Source organism: Lampris incognitus, chromosome 18, assembly GCF_029633865.1.
Source record: "Lampris incognitus isolate fLamInc1 chromosome 18, fLamInc1.hap2, whole genome shotgun sequence".
Classification (NCBI taxonomy): Eukaryota; Metazoa; Chordata; class Actinopteri; order Lampriformes; family Lampridae; genus Lampris; species Lampris incognitus.
Genome location: NC_079228.1, coordinates 16,181,050 through 16,197,491, shown reverse-complemented (window position 1 = coordinate 16,197,491; position 16,442 = coordinate 16,181,050). Strand labels below are relative to the sequence as shown.

Here is a 16,442-nt window from a genome sequence, read left to right as displayed (position 1 = left end):
CTTACCTACAGACGATACCAGTCACCCTCTGTGTATTGCATCCCGATATGTGTGTCTCTCCTTGCTGTCAATACAAAATCTGTAAATCCATCTCTGTCAGTCCTCCACTGTCGCCAGCCTACATGCAGACTCCTTTACACATTGCTTCCTCTTTCAATCTCTAACAGTTTATACATGTAGCGTTTATACGCTTAGCTTTCTTTCCGAGACCCCCCAACAGCATGTCTTGCCTACCGTCTGCTTTCTTTCAGTCTGTATGGTGTGTCAATTTCTCTGCTGCTGTCACATGTTAATTCTCCCAGTCTGCTTTAGTAAGCGTCTGCCAGCTTCCCTTTCCTGACACGGCCATCCTGGAGTTACATAAGGAAGAGGAAGAGAGCGGGAGATGTAAAGGGAGAGTGTGAAAGAGACGCAAAACAAACAACGGGGTTAGATCGATTTGTTTTTGCAGCTCTTGCCAGATGTTCGGGCATGCCTAAAAAAAATTTTTTTTTTTTTAAATGTCGTTTGCTGCCCTCACCATTCAGGGGCTCAGACAATGGCAGAAAACAGACCTGTACTTCCTGCCAAGTGGGGAGGTCACCTTCTCTTGATTCTTCCCGCATATGCAGCACTGATGAGCTTTCAGTGTGGGAATGTCGCGCATTAGTCTCTGTTCCTAAATAGCCAGTTCATGACCAGGCGACCTAAAAAATTCCATGTTTGGTAACAGGCGCTGAGAGAGAGAAAGACAGATCCTTCGATGTGCACCAGTCATGTGGAAACATGTGCTCAGATTTGGGTTGAAGACTAAATAATTCCACCACTCTGACATACATCAGTCGTCAAATGACTAACACAAATGCACATTATACAAACACAAACACCCTGTAGCAAATACACTTTTACAAGTGTTAACCATACAACTGCTGAACCACACAAGCCCCGAGGAGACGAGACGTATTCTCTTGTAACTGGGATCCATGAGAAGGCGGTCATTACGACCACTTTGGATTTTAAAATTTTAAAAACTTTGCGAGAGAAAAAAAAAGATACAGATCTGCCGCTCCTTGAATGCTCCTAAAAGCGCATATACAGTGCATCCGGAAAGTATTCACACCCCTTTACTTTCCCCACATTTTGTTATGTTATAGCCTTGTTCCAAAATGGATTAAATTCCTTTTTTTTCTCATCAATCTACACACAATACCCCATAATGACAAAGTGAAAAAGGTTTTGTAGAAATTTTTGCAAATTTATTAAAAATAAAAAACTGAAATATTGCATGTACATAAGTATTCACACCTTTTACTCAGTACTTGGTTGAGGGACCCTTGGCAGCGATTACAGCCTCAAGTCTTCTTGGGTATGAAGCTACAAGCTTGGCACACCTATATTTGGGGTATTTCTCCCATTCTTCTCTGCAGATCCTCTCGAGTTCTGTAAGGTTAGATGGGGAGCGTCGCTGCACAGCTATTTTCAGGTCTTTCCAGAGATGTTCAACGGGGTTCAAGTCTGGGCTCTGGCTGGGCCACTCAAGGACATTCACAGACTTGTCCCAAAGCCACTCCTTCGTTGTCTTGGCTGTGTGCTTAGGGTCGTTGTCGTGTTGAAAGGTAAACCTTCGCCCCAGTCTGAGGTCCTGAGCGCTCTGGATGAGGTTTTCATCAAGGATCTCTCTGTACTTTGCTCCATTCATCTTTCCCTCGATCCTGACTAGTCTCCCAGTTCCTGCCGCTGAAGAACATCCCCACAGCATGATGCTTCCACCACCATGCCTCACTGTAGGGATGGTATTAGGAAGGTGATGAGAGGTGCCTGGTTTCCTCCAGACGTGACGTTTGGCAATCAGGCCAAAGAGTTCAATCTTGGTTTCATCAGACCAGAGAATCTTGTTTCTCATGGTCTGAGAGTCCTTTAGGTGTTTTCTGGCAAACTCCAAGCGGGCTGTCATGTGCCTTTTACTGAGCAGAGGCTTCCGTCTGGCCACTCTACCATGAAGGCCTGATTGGTGGAGTGCTGCAGAGATGGTTGTCCTTCTGGAAGGTTCTCCCATCTCCACAGAGGAACGCTGGAGCTCTGTCAGAGTGACCATCGGGTTCTTGGTCACCTCCCTGACCAAGGCCCTTCCCCCCTGATTGCTCAGTTTGGCTGGGCGGCCAGCTCTAGGAAGAGTCCTGGTGGATTCAAACTTCTTCCATTTACGAATGATGGAGACCACTTTGCTCTTCGGGACCTTCAAAGCTGTAGAATTTTTTTTGTACCCTTCCCCAGATCTGTGCCTCGATACAATCCTGTCTCGGATGTCCACAGACAATTCCTTTGACTTCATGGCTTGGTTTCTGCTCTGACATGCACTGTCAACAGTGGGACCTTATATAGACAGGTGTGTGCCTTTCCAAATCATGTCCAATCAATTGAATTTACTACAGGTGGACTCCAATCAAGATGTAGAAACATCTCAAGGATGATCAGTGGAAACAGGATGAACCTGAGCTCAATTTTGAGTGTCATAGCAAAGGGTGTGAATACTTATGTACATGCAACATTTCAGTTTTTTATTTTTAATAAATTTGCCAAAATTTCTACAAAACCTTTTTCACTTTGTCATTATGGGGTATTGTGTGTAGATTGATGAGAAAAAAAGGAATTTAATCCATTTTGGAATAAGGCTGTAACATAACAAAATGTGGGGAAAGTGAAGGGGTGTGAATACTTTCCAGATGCACTGTATTTGCATTAAAATTAGTTTGAGATCAATTGTACAAAAAAAAGTTATGATAAGATCTACCTAAAACGACCATGACCGGTCAAAAAGACGGCTCGTAACTTGCGCGTGATCGTGCACGTCATGCCACTATTTACGACGTGTGTTGGTTACGTCATTTCCTCCATGGAGTTCGTTGCTGTGTGCTAGAAACACACTAGTGTTCTCCAGTGCAGAGTAAGTCTAAACTTGATCCGTGATTATTTCCAACACGTCTGGGTACAGACGCTGCACCATGACGACCACCGCGGCGTTGCAGCATTTACAGGTGCTGGACAGCGACCATTTAAAATTGTTTGAAAAATAGTATTAAAGTTGTTAAAATTTTAGTTTTGTTGTCAGTTTCTTAACAGATATAGTAACATATGCAATCATCTCAGTTGGGTATGGCCATTCTAGTAGTTTTTAAGTTCCGGTCATTGTTTGGGACTGTTTCAATATTTATTTTCAGTTTTTTTTTTTTTTTACATTTCACGTTGTATAAGCCTTGTTACGTTTGTTAGATTAGCAATATATGTTTTCCGTTTGGTTTTTCAGGTAGTATTTTTACTTTTTCAATTTTGCTATTCAAATTCGACCATGTCTCTCTGAAGTTTAAATTGTTTAAAACTAGTATTCAAGTTGTTAAAATGTTAATTTTGATGTCAGTTGTTTCCTAACAGACATACTAACATATGCAGTGCATTAATATCTCAACTGAGTATTTATCTTGACAGAATAAAGAGTTTAAAAACCGGCCGTCATTTTGACAGCCCACGGTCATTTCAGGTAGGAGTGAAATCCCGGTCGTTCTAGCGTTACGACGACTACTGTCCAGATGTTTAACAATATGTCAACCTCCATAAGCCCACACAAATCCAATGTTTCTGGGTCGATTTTTGCCACTGTCTCTCTTCCTATCCGCCCTTATCACTGCCATCTTTTTGCAGAGGAACATTTCCTTGCAGACCCCCGCTCCAAGGCTTTGGCGCTTCATAAATCTCTTTCTCTGCACGTCTAAAATCCGGTATTTTGGATGAGGTCTCTCTCTGGCAGGCAGGTGCATATTTATAGCCTGACAAATGACAAGAGTGACGATGCAGGAGGGAAGAGGGTGAGTCATGTAATGGGCAGCATTATGAAGAAAGCCTTCATTTAGAAAAAAAGAAAATTGTCAAACCAACTGCTTTTTTGCTGCTGCCCATCTTTCAGTGCTTTTATGCTGCAGAGTATGATGAGAACAGCGCTATCTAAGGCCAGATGTGCATAGGTTGTGCATGCACGCGTAAATGCAAGCCAATAGCAGGCTCTGTTTAGTGAAATGGTTGTGATTAGGGTGTGGAGGATTCAGTCCTGTAAAACCACAGGCTCCCCTCTTACACAGGCTCCTTCAGCCCATGGCCCTGTCTATACTTGTGTCTGGCCTCTCCCAGCTGTAACCAGGTTGGGCCAATACACAAACAAAAGAAAGTCACCTAACCACCACAAAACAATTACATAAGCAGAAATACAAAATTGCTCACCCCCGCATGTTTCTTATTACCACACTAAAAAGAAGGGGTGGAAGCTGAGGGGTAAAAGTGTCGGTGTCTCACAGCAAGAGGGGCATGGGTTCTCATGTAGAGTTCGCATCCAACCCCCACATATGCATGGTGTTTCTTCGGAGAGAAAAGATTTCTCCCTCAGTCTGAAGACAAGCATGTCAGGTGGATCAGAGATTTTACATTGCAAACAGGTGTGAATTTGAGTGAGAATGTGTGCGAGTGTAGGATGTCTGTGACGCCTTGCGTCCATTGCCTTCAAGGACAAGCTTCCCCTTGTGAGCCTGGAATGGATTAAAAAGGTATAGAGAATGAATCAGTGAAACGGTGAATTATTCTCTGGAGTCGACTGGCAGATTTTTTGCCCCCCCGTAACATTTGTCTTTGAAAAAAGGAGAGAAGCAGCCAGTGACACCAGGGACGTACGCCCCCACCGACACAGCGGCTGGGGAAGGGGAGAAACCCCACATTACACAGGTCCTGGTTATCCTAATTGAGCATTAGTCAAAGCCAGGAAGATGCCCAAACACTGCACCAGCCAATCGAAGAGAGAAGGACAACGGCCGTCTAAGCGTAAACCAGTGTTGATTCCATATGTGGCGAGAGTTTCAGAACAGTCGAGACGCGTTTTTTCCAAACACTGCGTCTCAGTTGCTTTCAAACCCCAAAACACACTGTGCCCAAAATTGGTCCACCCCAAGGATCTGGTCCCCCGGCACAAACACAGCATTATAGTGTATGCTATTTAAGTGCCAGGAGGATCGCAATGAATTGTACATCGCGGAAACCAATCAGACACTGGTGAAGAGGATGGCACAACACAGGAGAGCTAACACGTCAGGCCAGGACTCTGCAGTCTGCACCCATCTACAGGCCAGTGGCCGCTCTTTCAAGGATGAGGATGTGCACATCCTTGGGAGGAACGCTGGTTTGAATGGGGAGTCAAAGAGGCCATCTATGTGAAGAGGGAATGACCATCCCTGAACTGAGGGGAGGCCTAAGCGTACGTCTGTCACCATCTTACAATTCTGTGATTGCAACTATTCCCCAATCCTCTGTGAATAGTACACGTGGCCATTTTAACATTTATTAATGGTCACAGACTAAACGGTTTATACGTTTTAATGGCCGGCACGTTAACACAAGTGTGTGGCTGCTTTTCTACCATGTATTTGCTTACATCTCAACCATGTTAATCCCTCCATGTCACTGACTGCCGCTAGCAACAGAGTTGGCTGACTAATGTTAGCATACTGGAGCTAACAGGAGGCATAGCTGACCTGCAGCAGCTGCAATCATTAGCAAGGCCCACTGCCTTCGGACCAACCAATATATGAGACAGCGAGAGATGATTGTGTGTGTGTGTGTGTGTGTGTGTGTGTGTGGACGAGTGTTTGTTGGAGGTGGAGGGAGTCATCAGGCTCTTAGTTGATGCTGTGTTTTGGGGGGTTATTTTGCTTAGTTTATGACTAAATCCGATAAATATGACTTATTCCGCGCTTACTACTTGCCTCGTGAATTTCAGCAGCTGTTCTTCACGATAGTGTACATTCATGCGTGAGCTATTGCATCCGCCGCTGCACAACCGATTGCCAACGTAACACACAGGCTCGATTCAATCTGTCCGGATGCCCCCAAATTTATCCTTGGAGATTTTAACCACGGCCCTGTGATGGCCTGGCGGCCTGTCCAGGGTGTCTCCCCGCCTGCTGCCCAATGACTGCTGGGGTAGGGTCCAGCATCCCTGCGACCCTGAGAGCAGGATAAGCGGTTTGGATAATGGATGGGTGGATGGATGGACAGCAATTTGCATATGAAATCAATTGCTGGTTTCCGTTGTGACACAACTGTGCCAGTTTCAGTCATTATGCAACTGTCCTTTTTACACAGGTGGGGATACCTGCAGCCAGCTGAGACTGACAAAGTCACTTAGATGAGTGGTGAAACGTTTCTCCCACTAAGCGTTGTGTCTGGATGAACTGATTCAACTTTCTGGGAAGCAGCCAGTGAATTTCTCAGACATTACTGAATTAATAATTTTGTAAATTTGTATCAAACCTAGGCCTATACCACAACACTTGGATGGAAAGTTTTAATAAACAATGTTTTACAAGATAAAAGCCATTACCACTGAAAATAGGTTTATGTCAACGTACATATAGCCCTGTGATGGCCTGGCGGCCTGTCCAGGGTGTCTCCTCGCCTGCCGCCCAATAACTGCTGAGATGGGCTCCAGCATCCCCACGACCCTAAGAGTAGGATAAGCGGTTTGGATAATGGAAAAGAATATAGTATATATATAAACAATTCATCCAAAATCATGTCTTTACACTGGCTGACACATTATTTTGATGTACTCCCCATCACGAGAGATCTGCGTTACCTCCCACCGACTCTCCTTTTCTTTACACTTGCTGGATTAATTTTACTTATATATTTTATCTTTCTGACAAGGTGAACAACTAGAGAGAGAACAAAAATCTGACAAGCTCACTTCTTTGTCTCCGCATTAAAGAAAAGTGTATAGCATTGTAGCTTTCAGGTGAGAACATATGTTTATGCCACAAATCAGTTTCACAGACATAATCTGTGATACTGTGCTTTAATCTGTTAAATGTTTAATAGCTGTAAATTATTGCACGATGAAGTCATGTTGGCCGCAACAAAATTTGCTTTGAGCTTCCAAGCAAGCAACATGGTGGCGCAGTGCTTAGCGCTATCACCTCACAGCAAGAAGGTCCTAGGTTCGAACCTCGGGGTTGTCCAACCTTGGGGGGGGGGGGGTCACCCCAGATCGTCCCGTGTGGAGTTTGCATGTTCTCCTCGTGCCTGCGGTGGGTTGTTTCCGGGTGCTCCGGTTTCCCCCACCATCAAAAAGACATGCATGCTAGGGTTAATACTCCTTCCTGTCTGTGCTCCTGACCAAGGCAATGGAAAGAAGAACTGGAGCTAATCCCCGGGTGCTGCACAGCAGCTGCCCGCTGCTTCTAGCTAGGATGAGTTAAATGCAGAACATAATTTCCCTATGGGGATCAATAGAGTATATCAAAATAAATAAATAAAACAAGCAAGTAGAGTTTAATCTGGATATTTGAGACTGCATTTATCTTAATTCATCTGACAGTTACGGTCCCACAAGAAGGAACTACTCCCACGAGTTGTAATAAAAAGAATCAAAGTCCACCACTGGGGCTTATTGCTTCAACTACTCACAGTGATAGATATTCAAAAAGGCCCCTGTTTTACACCACAAGATGTACACACAAGCATACAACGCTCCAACTTAAACCCAGCCAGACTCTCTTGACATTGCCTTGAGGCTGCACAAGCCATTTGTGGGATAACACAGGAAATTAATTGTCCTGGAAGTGTGCTACTGTAATCAATTAGGCTGTTTAGGCAGATGCTTTCCTTGTTGGTCTCCATCTGGATAACTCCTCAGCCACCTCCGCGTCATTATGGACTTGCAGGTAACAGCAGACACCAACAGAGACATGGAGCACACTGGCTTGAATGATACAGCAGAAGTATGTCCTGTCCACCTCAACTAGCGTGGCAAGCGCAGGCACACGCAAGCGCAGGCACACGCAAGCGCAGGCCTGACAGACAGAATAAACAAAATGAAAGGATGAACGAATGAGGAGATCAATGATAAAAGCTGGGGAGGGACAGCCAGAGTGGCAGAGAGACATTAATGAAACAGATCAGCAGCAGAATCAATGCCTGTTCAGAGAAATGGACATATGGACGGGTGCAGTATAAAGGACAGATATGTTTGCAGTATATGGAGGTGTGCAGGGGGGGGATGTTTAATTGAGGAGTGAGAAGGTGACGAACAGATCTGATTAAAGAGAAGACGGCGAGCTCTTCATCTCTGCTGCCAATGGCAACCTTTCAGGCCGAGAGAGACTGATGAACAGGTTAAGAACTACAGACTGTCTTTAAAACCCACACACGCACACACACACACACTTATGTAAATGTCTATGTTGGATAGACTGGTCAATAAAAAGATGGCTGCGTAAATGTAGCCTACAACAGCCTGGTTATAAATAGTTTTTAAAATGCAAAACATTGATGGAGCTGACTGTTTGCCAAGGAGTGATGGGAATGTGTCATGCATTTCACAACAGCCAAGTGTGTGTGTGTGTGTGTGTGTGTGTTTATTCACTTCTTGGTTTCACAAAACCTGTTCCTGTGAGCTAGCTAAATTGACAGTTGACATTGAAGCCGCACATACCCCTCTTGTTCCCAAATGCACACACAAACACCTACATAGCCACTGTATTTTTGACAATCTGTATGAGCTCATCATCTTTTAGGCTCCTCTGTTAGAGGGTTTCGAAACACTCCTCCAACACAAACAGTACTCCTCGGGTAGTTTACGCTCCTAATCCCGTACAGATGTACATACACTGAGGATGGTACAGTAGAACATTTCAATTTACCACAGTGTACACACACATTGAACACCACCACCACCTTCTTATAAACAATAAAATTTCCACAGGCGAGTCTGCTTCATATTCCACATTCTAATCGCAATTTCCAGACGAAATCCAATGACAGCCTCTCGTATCAATGGCTACAATATAAACCAAGCTGACAAATACAGATCCATTTAACATCAAGACACTCTGTGTGGAGCCCAAACAGGCTGCACTGACAAGGGGCAAACAAACGGCACTAATAAGGGACAACTGTTAAACTGTAAACATGTCAGCAAACAGTTTAGAATAACAGACTTCCGTTCACCGATTTCTAGCACTGAAGTGAGAACTTACGAAGCTGGGCGAGCCGGTGAAGAGTTCAGACCAGTGCAAATGAGAAAGACTTAGAAGCATTCCCACATACACATGGTCCTCCCTGACCATTACCTCACTTCCTGTTTCACACACACACACACACACACACACACACACACACACACACACACACACACACACACACACACACACACTTCTCTCTTTCCATCAGGAAGTAAATGGGCCAATGAGAATTAGGGCTTACACAGACGGAAGAAAGAAACAGCTAGAAAGTGGGTGTAGATTAGAGTTATTGAGCTGCCCTAGCCGCTTTTTCCTGAAGTACAGGGTGCAAGCCATGCCCAAGCTATCAGCATTCATATCATTGCAACCTAAATGAGATAAAGAGCAAATAAGCCAGTGGTTCTCATCTGTGGTCTGGGACCATCCAGTGTTGCTAGTTTTCCATTCTGCTAAGTATTATGGCTTCCTGGTCGGGGGGAGTTTAAACCTGAAACAACAGGGCTAAAACCTGTTGTTAATTACTGGTGGTTCCGAGTACCGGAGTCCAATACAAACAGTTGTTCATGACACAGAACAAGCTAGGAGAACGTCAGAGTTGGCCATAATTACCAATCTTGAGACAAACTCGTCTTAATGTGTAGCACACTGTCGTGAACATATGCACAGAAGCCACTGTGCATATGACAAGAATTGCAGTAAATGGTGTCCACCTAAAATCTTTAATGTAGGCTAGTTACAAACTGCCAGTGAGGTCAATCTGTGATTGCACAAAGGTAACTAGAACCTAAACAGAATACAAGCCAACAAGGGAGCACTGTTGTGGAGTTGTGGTTCAAAAGGTAAGGGTGATGGCAAGGTTATGACCATAATTCTCTAGGCCTGAGCTTCCTGAATGTCCACAGCACATACTGACCTCTGGGTCAGTAGTTGTGCTTGTGTTTACGCCTTTTATATCCTCCCTTTGTTCTTTACACCACAGACTTTTTGCCCTCCAGCTGCGCCATCTCTTTTTTCAGTATGCATCTCCATCCCTTCATTTCCAGTCTGTCTGTCAGTCTCCCATCGCCTGTCTTTATATGGATTTTCGTGGCCTGTGGCTATTCTTGTTGCGTCATCTATGCCCACCTAACTCCCTCGCAGGTTTTCTTCAGTAGCAGGTTAGCCTATAGCTAGGGCTTTTCTGCTTTTTCATCTCCCTCTCCCTCTCATACACACAAAAAGCCTTAAGCTATGAAGACACCACAGTAGAGTCTGCAGTATGTTTGTCTGTGTGTGCAGGTTCTGAGGGAGAGAGCTGGAGAAACCGATGGGGAGGAAGCCTTAAAGCAGCCTACGCCCCCCGCTGTCTCTGAGTCAGTGATACATCTTCATCCCCCTCCACTCCTTCCCTCCATCTCTCAATCCTTCCCACTCTTCCTTTAGCTGGTGAGCCTAAAGGGATCAATGGTTAACACCGCTGATTTCTCACTTCAGTCTCTCTCTTTCATCTCTCCTTTCCCCATGCACTGACTTTCTATTTCCATAATTTTTTTCTCATGATGGGGGGGCTACAGCTTTAGTTCTTACCTATATTTAACAGCTCTCTTTCATGCACTATTAGTGCTAAGCACTAGAATTTCACTCCTAAATAGCACCTCTTGTGTGGATAATTAGCTTGATTTCCAAGATTCTCCTGGGATCTCCTCAATCTAAAACTAGGCTACTTCTATTGACATCTGGGCCTATGAACACGCTTCTGGTAAAAGGATCCATGTCTGCTTTGTCCCCTGTATAGTATCTCTGTGAGTCTGCTTCTAACTCAACAGGGCAGAACATAATGAAAGGGGAGGGATGGCAACGGGTTTGGAGGCCAAAATGAGAGGAATGTTTTATGGGGCATTGGGCATGGAGGCCTTTATCTGTGATGCTTGATGACAGGAGCCCCAGCGCTATCTTCCTGCTCTGTGGCCCGCCAGGCTTTCCTGTCACAAAGCATTACAAGGCCAGAAACAAGTAGCCAGAGACAAGACACATTAATAGGCTTGTACACACATGGACATACATGTGCACAAACATACTCACTCATTTATGATAGAATTCTAAACAGCGCATCATCACTACCATCATCTGCTCCAAAAACACACCCAATGATTAAGGGCAAGCCTATCCCAGATAACTAACTGACGAACTAATTAACTAACTCACACACTCACACAATAAGGGCAAAGAAAGAGCAGTGTATGACCACAGCAAGACAGGCTACATTATTTAAACAACATATCCATACTGCCTAAATCAGTGCTTTTGGGAAGGACACACAAGAGTCAAATAAAGGAATTCAACGTCAGACTGCACATTCTGAACGAGGAATTCGTGAGCACACTTCATACAAAAGGAAAACGGAAAATAGGGCTGCCTAAGGGCTCTGCAGCAGAGCCTCACACCAGTCCCTCTTAGAGGACGTTCACGGCCATAGTTTGGTTGAGTGGTGAAAAGAGGAAGGCTGAAATCCCGTGATCGTTATGATCAACATCAGACCAACGTACTACCCAACATGAGAGTGGCAAAATGGTTCGGTCTGAGGAATCTGATCAAGTATGCGAGACAGAACACACACGGTGGGGAAAGCCCGACACAAAAGACGTCTTTAATCCAGTAGTACACAGGTCTGACTGATCCTTCGCAACGACAAAGCGGGTGCGACGTAAACGTGTTATATTACTGTGCAGAGGCGTCCTTGTTCTTCCTTCCTTGTTCTTTTGTCTTGTGTCGTTACCAATTTCAGCAGGTGACAGCTTGCTATAATTGCTAGTTGGTAACTTTCTCTGGGACTGAGTAGCATGAGTGAACCAACGAGCTAAATATTTCTGACCACTAACGCCAGGACGTGTAAATTAATCCCCTGCCGACACACACACACACACACACACACACACACACACACACACACACACACACACACACACACACACACACACACACACACACACACACACACACAGAGTCTTGATGAATGGTGTCCAGCTGTCAATGTGGTTCTTACAGATTAGCCTAGCTAGTCAATTTGGCTAAGGGGCGACACAAAGTAGGCTGTAGAAGCACGTCTTTACTTACTCGCATGCTATCTTCCCTTTTCCCCTTATCGTCGTCCTTTATTGTTCCAGTTGGGTTGACAAAAGGCTATCGCTTAGCCAGTAAATCTCCTTAATAATTCAACAGCATCAAACACTTCCATCTTCCTTACTTTCTTTGCTCAGACTAGCTTGAACAAGGGCACCGTCGCAGAGTGGCAGATGACCAAGCCAATGCATGAACAGAACATGATAAAAGCCGCCCCGCCTTAAAATCAGTCGCCAATCAAATTAGCAGCAAGGCTGCGCGTTTGCAATTTCCATCATCATATTAGGTTGTCTCTGTCATTGCTCTTTGACAACCGAGTGCACTATCAAAGATGCCTTTGACAAATCACATCAATAAGTCAAAACACTCAATCTTTTGACACTTGAACTTATTTTTGGGACTCATTAAATAAAAATCAACTTATCCGAGTTTTATATGATTTCCCCCCCAATACAATTACTAAATCACCTTCTTCCCAATGAATTCGTTTTTTCTTTCATTGTAAACAGTAGCCTATTTGGATATTCCGACCCTTTAAACTTAACAGCCATGATAATTGTCAAAATAATGTGAAACTATTTAGGAGAATAGTACACAGACAATACTGGCTGCCTCTCTTTCTTTCTCTCTCCACACACACACACACACACACACACACACACACACACACACACACACACACACACACACACACACACACACACACACACACACACACACAAAGATTGCCCTAGCCTTTTCATTGAAAAACAAACCACATAACACTCTGTGCCATTGTGTTGTGTTCAGCATTCTGGAAAATGCACATCAAATTGACCTGTAAAGGTTAAGTGGTAAAAGAGGGCTTAGCTTTGGCTGTTAATAAATAATGGGCGATAACTGACCTCAAATCTAATGGCTTTCCCTCTTATATAACCACAAAAATAATAACTGAGATTGGCATATGACAAAGATTTTATTTAATGCTAAATTCAGTAGTGCTTAAACTTAACTGTGCAGTTTTTTAAAAAAAATCGATAAATGAATTTTAGGTGTAATTACTATGAAGCTATTCTTGATCCGCCGCAGTTCTACAGTAGCACAACTGGGAAGGTCAGCAAATCTCTAACTCACTAAAAAACCTCTACTCCACTCTAAGTGCTGAGACAAGGTACTTTGGTCTGTTTTTTGGACAGTGTACATTATAAAGTCCCTACTCCACCGCAACTCATCAACCAGGCTGCTACACAAACCATATGATACTCTTCAGTTATATTCATCCAGTATAGTTACTGTATAACACTTGATAAAAAAAAATCTATCCATAATGAATGATGTGCATAGATCTTAATATTATACAGAGCTTCATCCCTTTAGTTTGACTTGCTCCATTCTAGAGACATCAAGATTCACAGTGTCACCTCATTCAGTTAAGACAAAGTAAGAATAGAGACAAACATTCAGCAAAAGTTGAAAAAATACAGTAAGAGCTTCTGAAATAAGTATGGGGTCATCTTTTGCTGCATATATGAGAATGGGAGTAGTGAAAGATTAAAGTTAGGGTACAACGCCCCCTAATGATCCTCTACATAACAAAACACTGCAGACAGCAAGCACACTGTGGTAAAATTTCACATATACTATATATTATGTCCGCTTTTTATCAAGTTAATAAAAGCAGTCCGGATCACAGTTAAGGTCTTCACATGTCCTAATACAAAAGCAATACTCTTGTTATACCAGACAAGTATCCCAGAACAGTGAACAATATCTGATATGTCATTCAATCTGATACCGGAAGCAATGTAGTATGAATGTTTTTAAATATTGATAGTATCTATACTTTTAATGATTTTGACTGTGATGTGTTTTTATTGATTCTGTATTGTATATTACTGTAAATAACGTTCCGTTAGTTATTCTTCCAGCGACATAGGTCAGCTCCTTGGTGCACAAAGAAGCAGGGACTCACAAAACTTGACTGAGCAACAACCCAAAATCGTGTCCCACACCATCCAATCAGTGCAGCCCACAATGAGGCCGGAGGGAAGGACGTATGCCGACTACGTATCCGTGAATGAGTGTATGGAAGGCATGTATGATATATGAGGAGCACCTGAGGAGAATGAACCCCAACAGCCCTTCAATAACATCCGACATCAGCTAGCTGTTTGACTTCAGTGATGACCTGGCAGACCTCAGCTGCTTGGTGCGTCGTGTTGACACGCAGATGTACCAACCATACAACAACGACTGGGTCAAAGAGAAGATCTACGTTCTGCTTTGCCATCAAGCCCAGCAAGCAGGGAATGAAGCTGGAGCCTGAGTACATGAGGGACAGGTGGTGGAGGGAGAAACTGGTTATGGAATGGACAAGGGCTGAATGATGTTATGGAGCCTAAGGGTTTCCTATTTGCACTTTTCAAGAAATGTTTCCTTTGTTACTTGTTTTCTATGATGGGGATTTTTGTTGTTGTTGTAATAGCATGTCCATTAATAAAGGTTTGGCTTTGCTTTAGGGTGGCAGGGTCTCTCTAACCAAATTGACTTACTACTTGTAGTCTTTGAAGCTTAAGTTTGATTTTAATTAATAATGTGGTTCCTATTCGGCCTGGTAGTAACTAAAAGACCCCCTCCCCCCATTTTCATTATTTTAGGAGTAGTTCCAGAACAGCATACAGTAGTAACCTATTGTATGTACACCTAATTGATATGGAATTTCATTCCAATGTGCATGGGTTTGTGCGTGTGTGTATGTATATATATATAACTAAAGGTTAATTCCTGCCATCTGAGCAGCCTCCGTAAGGACCTCCCCAGCCTGTTGCTTGTATTTCAGTGACATCTCTTTTGCCCTCATCACTTCTTTCAAGCTCTCCTGCAGGTTCTCATCCAGCCTCTGCTGCTCCTGGTAGTTTGGTGCTGCCTCCTTCACCTGCTCAGCCATCTGCTCCTCGCTACGGAGAAGCCAACCAATCAGCTCCTGGAGTTTGGTTCCCACTGAGATGATGGCCTTGGCGGCCAGAGACACACTCTTCAGCTCATCCTGAGCCAACTGCAGGCAGGGAGGCAGCGTCTCCTCCAGTTCACCCTTTGGGCTCAGCAGAACAACAAAAAGAGAGAAATCATAGCCCTTCATCTGAACAGCTACCCTATACCGGGCTCCTTGGAAAAGATAGAATCAGAGACAGGGAAAAAAGAGAGAGAGAGAGATGATGAGAAAGAGAGTGAAAAAGGGCCAGATGGGGAACAACAAGCAATACGATATGGCCACGGGAAGGCAGCACCTGTCTACACATTGCTTATATTGGCAGGAAATGTAAAGGAGCACAGAGCAATTGCCATCTGTTAATGTGTTTGTGTGTGTAGTATATGCGCATGCGTATGTTTTTTTGCATGCATGTGCTTGCATGTATTGGTTGTATGCCACTCACCATGCTCCTCTCTGATCTTCTTCACACATTCATATAGAAGCAATGTGTTGTCATGGTTACATCCATAGTTCTGTCGCAGGTTGATGATGTGTTTCACCATTGTCTTGTAGTGGTCATGCTGCTCATTGAAGGTCTCTGCCACATCAGAGAACCTCTTGTCCAGCTCTGACACACACACTCGCCTCATCACCAACTTGCCACTGCGCCTTTGCTCCTGTGCATCTGGGGGAAACGCCTAAGAATTATTAATAAACCCCCCCCCCCACACACATATCTAAATGCCATTATTTAAACTCCTACTACAATAAAGATAGACGAATGAAATCAAAGACTATATACCAATGTGTGCTGGTTTTTGTCTCGCTGATTCAGCTTTAGTTGGTTCTGAGGATGTAGGTTGCAGGAGCGGCTGTCTCTGAAATGACAGAGGTCACAGGAATTATAGCATAACAGGAGCTAATAGCCGAAATCTGTTTTTCACACTTCTGATACTTCTCAGAGACAGAAATAAAACACAAATAACTTATTTAGGCTACTATCCACATAGTTGGGCTATACAAATAAAATTGACTTGACTGTCGACATCCGGTTATGCAATTTGAACAACCCAGTGATACAGTTTGACATCTCTATTAAGAAGCAATATCTTTGTTACGCAAGATACTGCCGTAAAAGGCTGACTATGTATTTTGCCCACTAATCATATGTAGCTCAATATCACTTGTCAATTCCATAGCCTACCTCGTTTTCGTTGCTTTCATGGGAGAAGCAGCAGCAGCAGAGTAAATGGGACATACTGCAGCTCTGATACTCGCTGTTTGTTGAGAATCGGGGTCAATTATCTCTGCCAATTCCCGCATTCCCGATGACGTCACCGTCATGGGACGTGAGAAGA

At 43.8% G+C, this 16,442-nt stretch overlaps 2 protein-coding genes and 1 pseudogene across 5 annotated transcripts in view; 1 reads left to right on the top strand and 2 right to left on the bottom strand.

Annotated features, from left to right (window-relative positions):
- hycc1 (hyccin PI4KA lipid kinase complex subunit 1) overlaps positions 1-12,264 on the bottom strand; it is a 28,638-nt gene extending 16,374 nt beyond the window's left edge. The window contains exons 1-3 of one of the 4 annotated variants that reach the window (XM_056298511.1): positions 12,129-12,261; positions 521-715; positions 6-350 (exon numbers count right to left, since the gene is read on the bottom strand). The gene's annotated coding sequence lies outside the window, so the exon portion shown is untranslated. Of the gene's footprint in view, positions 1-5; positions 351-520; positions 716-6,422; positions 6,490-9,050; positions 9,124-12,128 lie in introns of those variants that run through there. The other 3 variants (XM_056298514.1, XM_056298512.1, XM_056298513.1) reach the window with 3 other exon arrangements.
- A 1,760-nt stretch (positions 12,265-14,024) lies between these two features.
- On the top strand, positions 14,025-14,712 carry LOC130128350 (enhancer of rudimentary homolog; annotated as a pseudogene).
- Positions 14,713-14,736: 24 nt separating this feature from the next.
- Positions 14,737-16,401, bottom strand: si:ch73-345f18.3 (uncharacterized). Its single transcript, XM_056298810.1, has 4 exons — positions 16,289-16,401; positions 15,887-15,962; positions 15,548-15,769; positions 14,737-15,278 (listed from the first exon to the last, which is right to left on the bottom strand). Exons 1-4 carry the CDS (start codon positions 16,340-16,342, stop codon positions 14,884-14,886), a joined length of 747 nt encoding a protein of 248 aa, XP_056154785.1. The 5' UTR covers positions 16,343-16,401; the 3' UTR covers positions 14,737-14,883.
- Positions 16,402-16,442: the final 41 nt, after the last annotated feature.

Bases quoted from the DNA above. Each gene is read 5' to 3' on its own strand.
- si:ch73-345f18.3 (XM_056298810.1), bottom strand. From the start codon at position 16,342: ATGTCCCATTTACTCTGCTGCTGCTGCTTCTCCCATGAAAGCAACGAA. The intron at 15,963-16,288 runs GTAGGCTATGGA...CTGTCATTTCAG, and splicing joins ATGAAAGCAACGAAAACGAG to AGACAGCCGCTCCTGCAACC. The intron at 15,279-15,547 runs GTGAGTGGCATA...ATCTTTTCCAAG, and splicing joins GAAGATCAGAGAGGAGCATG to GAGCCCGGTATAGGGTAGCT.